We start from the raw sequence: 5,166 nt of genomic DNA, 5'->3' as shown, positions 1-5,166 counted from the left end.
CCTAGTACGATGAGTAGAGAGTGTTCGCCAACCCTGAAACAAGAACCGGCGACATCAATTGCAACCGACATGGAGCATGCGAGACGAATCTGGAATAGGAAACTGCCTAACTTTTCAGGTTCAGTGAAGCAATGGCCGATATTCTACAGCTATTATAATCGGTCGACCGAGGCATGTGGCTTTACCTCAGTCGAAAATATAATGCGGTTAGAGGAAGCGCTCACCGGCCCGGCAAGAGAAGTAGTAGAATCTAAGTTTACTTCACCAAACGCAGCCCCACAAGTAATCAAAATGTTGAAGCAGCTGTATGGCAGACCCGGATTGCTGGTCAAAGAACTGATCGGGCAAGCTCGACGTGCCGAGGCACCGAGGCTGGAACGTTTAGACCAGCTGATTTCGTTTGGCATAACCGTCCAGAGGTTGTGCGACCATCTGATAGCTAGTGAAATGGAAGAGCATTTCTCCAACCCGGAGCTTTTAGAGGAGCTGGTAGAAAAGCTACCGGCCAGCAGAAAATTAGAGTGGATACGCTTTAAAAGAAACTTTGAGAAAGCCACTTTAAGAGAATTTTGTGCATTCATGGAGGAGCTCACTGAGGATTGCTGTGAGCTGACGGTTCCTGGAAATGTAGAAAATATTCGAGTACCAGTAAAAATACATCGAGGCCACACCTTTACGCACTACCCTCCTGCTGTTGAAGTTACACACGATACGCCAAGGCAGCTGAAAGCCGAAACCAGCAGCCCTGTGGTGACTGACCCAAACAGAGCGAAGTGTTATGTATGCAAGGATCCTGCGCATCACGTACGACAATGCGAAACATTCAAGAGCATGTCGGTAGCAGATCGCTTGAATGCAGTAACGAGTCTGAAACTTTGTCGCAATTGCCTCAATAACCACGGTACAAGGGAGTGTAAGTCACGGTTCGTTTGCACAATTGACGGATGTGGCGCTCAACATCACATGCTGCTGCATCAAAACACCGGTGGCCCACGGAGACGCATGGTGCAGTTTCACTATCACACAACGAAATCACCACACACACTTTTCCATGTGACACCAGTGACTGTCCACAACGGGCAGACCAGCGTAGACACATACGCCCTGATGGACGAGGCGTCTTCACTGACCACAGTGGAAGCTGCGCTAGCAGAACAACTGGGACTCAACGGCGTTCGAGAGCCGTTAGAAATATGCTGGACGGGCAACATTAAACGACAGGAAGACTCATCGCAGTGCGTCCAACTGCAGATATCAGCACGGGGAGAAGAGCGGCGCTATACTATAGCGGCCGCTCACACCATTAAAAGCTAAGTTTGCCAAAACAAAGTTTAAATTCTTCACTGATAACGAATTTGAATCACTTCCAGGATCTTCCAGCCATTCAATATCGCGACGCAGTGCCACAATTGCTGATTGGGCTAGATAACGTCTGGCTGATGAAGCCGCAGGAGATACGTTCGAGCGAGGAGAGTAAATTGATCGCTGTGCGTAGTCCGCTGGGTTGGTCGATCTACGGCACGCTAAGCACCAACACAGCAGCCACGCTCTTCTCGGCTGATCATCGCGCAAGGGCTTCAAGCATACCGCCTGAGCAAAACGAAGTGCAGGAGGGGAGTTCGCCTTCTGAATATAGATCTTCTACCGTCGAAAGGGTTTCTAGTGCGAGTAACTGTGGAAAAGGCATTGAAACAGCACAGTGAAGATCGATGTATTGTGTTACAGAATCTCGCGAATCCTTTAGATTACAAAATAGGAACAGGATTTAAACCTAAAAAGAAATCGAAGCGTAAATACACCATACGAGAAGATAGGTTGGAACTGTAGAACAGACTGTTACCGACTGCGACAGATAGGTGGTATGGATAGTCGTTCATCTTGCACTTTGTAGTAAAATGTAATGTACATCAGCTGATCCTGAAGTGAAGGAATTAACAGGGAACGTTGATAGTAGAGAGTTTGTAGCAGAATAGGTTGATGGACGTGTCGTGATTTATTGGTGAATCCAAACCGCATGGATTCACGTGCCGGGGAATGTTGACACGTCTGTATGTTGACATTAGAGCGATAACAAGTGCGAGATAATGATAAAGGCGGGTGCGCTTATCGATTAAAACGATAAGCTGATCGAAGGTGCCATAAAACACCGAACAGAGCTAGAGAGAGAGAGAGAGATAAAAGAAATGTTCGGAGCGGTCAGGGTTCGCGCGCCAGGTCAACGATCGAAGATCGGGAATCGGGACAGCGCGCGCTGATTCCCAACCAAATAAGGGCATGAAAGGAGAAGCAAAAAATCCACCAAAGGGACAAGTCGAAGATTTGTAAAAAAGTGTGAATATTTTAAATTAGTCGAAAAATATACTTTTTTAAATCCACGCAACAACACCGACGACTGGTAACGCTTCCACAGCTGACGAATCGGACAAATATCCATCGAAAAGGAACGTACCGGAAACATCAGGGATGGTTGATGGTGGCGATGAAGCGGTCAAAATGACGTTCCGGAAGAGGATCGCTGTCCCGGCTTGGCAGACGAACTGGGCATTGATCCTTTGAACAGAAACGAACCGGAAACATTAGTGATGGGACGGTCAACAATGACGGTCCGGAAGAGGATCGCTGTCCCGGTATGATTGACGAACCGGGCATAGATCCACCCAACAGAAACTTACCGGAAACATCACAGATGGGTGGAGATGGCGATAAAGCGGTCAACAATGACGTTCCGGAAGAGGATCGCTGTCCCGGCTTGGCAGACGAACTGGGCATTGATCCTTTGAACAGAAACTTACCGGAAACTTTAGTGATGGGTGGTGGTAACGATGGGACGGTCAACAATGACGGTCCGAAAGAGAATCGCTGTCCCGGCTTGGCTGACGAACCGGACATAGATCCACCCAAAAGAAATGTACCGCAAACATCACGGATGGGTGGCGGTGACGATGGAATGGTCAACATATCTGACGAAACAAATATAGGTGGTGGTGACGATGAGACAGCCAACCATGTCGAAGCAAGAATAATAGGAGTAGCGGGCACGACCGATGAAACTGACGTCGGAGCAGAAAAAAACCATTAGATAGGACATAGTTCCATCATTCGGTACTCGGTTGCAATGCAAATGATGCATATCCGTGATCATCATCCATGTTTTGCATTTTCCTAAAAAGATAATTGTTTCAATAACCTTTGATTCATATTAGATTCAAACATGATTCAAAGCACCTCATCAACTTACCTGGGTGTATAAGGTTCTGGACAGCCACAAAGCCGATATGGAGTGAAGTTTTCGTAAGTATGCCTCTTGATAAAAGATTTTCCTAAATACCCGAGCCGCAGAGCTGAGCGACTTCTGAAGGAAATGAGGGAAAGAGATAGCACATGAGCCTGCTTCGAATGTCATTTTGGCAGACAACAGGCCGAGACGTATGAAGCGCCTGGATGCGGGGGGAAGAATGGTTGCCAAATTCGTATGTGACGTGGGAAAAAGTAAACAAATAGAAAAGCGTTAAACAAACCGGTTTTTCTTATCAAATACATTGAAACCCCTTGTCTATTTTACCGATAATATTAATTTTCTTTACGTTGCAAGTACGTTTTGTGATTTTGCAGCAAATATTTTGTTGTTTTGTTTATTTTTAGGATATTTACGTCGTAAATAAGGTCTAACGATCACAGGCGAGACAGAAATACAAATCCGGGAAAGCGATATGCACACGTTTGGAAAATGAAGAATGAGAAGTAGAGAACGATTCAAACTAGCAAGGTCATGGTGAGTATATTTGGTGCTATAGATTTTATATAGCAATGAGGGTAATGAATTGTGCTCCAATGTGCAGTTTGTGTGTGCACACGTTTAACGGTCCAATCCTCCAACCAATCTGCTCTCTTAGGACCAGACGCAACAATATTATATTTTAACATTTATATTAATCGCTGCTTTCCAATGGGATTGGGGCGCGGGGGGGAGGGGAGTCAGGGCCCACAGGGACGGTCGTCAACTTGAAAGACTTAACAACATACCCGTTGTGGGTTTAATCTTCATTTGGACCGTCCCCGCGTAGGACTGACTATCCGATTGCGAGGGAGTGAATAAGTCTCGGCCTGTATGGGCCGCATGTCCATGTAGGACGTTACGCCAAATTGAACACGGAGGCAGGAGTGTCAGGAAGTGTCCGAAACCGCTCACGATCTCGAGCCTTCGTCTGCCAGTCCGTTATCCCGGCCTTAATGGAGGACGCCTCCACGCCTCCTCTGTCCTTGTGGACGGCCTAAAAAGACTATCTTGTATATAAACTTTTATTACTTTTAATTTATTTCTTTTACCTTACACAGGTTAACCGGATACATCTAACATCATTTATCATCTATGCACCTGCACATACCGACCAGACGAAACCAGCTTACACTGCGGAGCATCGGATGACACCGTACTGCAGCCCGCAGACAACACGGCGTAGGGAACGAGACACCAGTGCATGCGTGCTACCAACGTGACCGAGCTTCCATCAGAACCAGAAAGATCTTACGATCGCACTTGCATTTTGACATCTAAATAGCTTAGCAAATAGACAGAAATAGGCACTAGTTTAGCAAATAGACATAAAAAGGCATTAGTTAGACACAAAACAATCAGTACATGTAATGTAAGTTTTAAGCAATATCATTAGATGGAGAAGTCTATTTCATTTAGGTCCTTTAACGCACACATTTCAAGAGGAGCTAGCTAGTAAGAGAGTGCAATAGAAATGGACAGAGAGTAGCTTTATTTCAATATTAAATTTTTTGTTTATATTATTTTCGTTATCAGTTGGCTAGCAAATGCTAAGATACTTCATACGTATCTTTAACTCCTATCCCAACCTCGTCGTGATACTAGCAAGAATGTATTGAAGCATGCAGATGCATTGCTTCACAATTATGAAAACTAATACGAAGAGGAACTTTTTATGTTAATAGATGTCGTACAAATAAATGTTGAACTTGATTCTTGAACTTGATTCCATAGTTAGTTTTTTTTAATTTTTTTTTATTTCCGTAACAATTTATTTCCAAACTTCTTCTCTTCTTCTTTGGCACAACAACCGCTGTCGGTCAAGGCCTGCCGTACTCACAAGTGAAGTGAGGTGGCTTTCAGTGACTTCCCAAATAGCCAGCTCGTACTTT

General features: G+C 45.1%; 1 protein-coding gene across 1 annotated transcript; it reads left to right on the top strand.

The window, feature by feature from the left end:
* Positions 1-291: 291 nt before the first annotated feature.
* LOC121603106 lies at positions 292-1,314 on the top strand. Its single transcript, XM_041931827.1, has one exon. It carries the CDS (start codon positions 292-294, stop codon positions 1,312-1,314), a length of 1,023 nt encoding a protein of 340 aa, XP_041787761.1.
* The last annotated feature ends 3,852 nt before the right edge of the window (positions 1,315-5,166 follow it).

The sequence above is a fragment of the Anopheles merus genome, unplaced genomic scaffold (assembly GCF_017562075.2).
Source record: "Anopheles merus strain MAF unplaced genomic scaffold, AmerM5.1 LNR4000856, whole genome shotgun sequence".
In the NCBI taxonomy this organism is placed as follows: Eukaryota; Metazoa; Arthropoda; class Insecta; order Diptera; family Culicidae; genus Anopheles; species Anopheles merus.
The sequence above is the reverse complement of the archived record's forward strand: the minus strand, read 5'-3'. Positions and strand labels throughout refer to the sequence as shown.

What these genes read in the sequence shown, in the direction of transcription:
- LOC121603106 (XM_041931827.1), top strand. Translation starts at nt 292, where the DNA reads ATGTTGAAGCAGCTGTATGGCAGACCCGGATTGCTGGTCAAAGAACTG.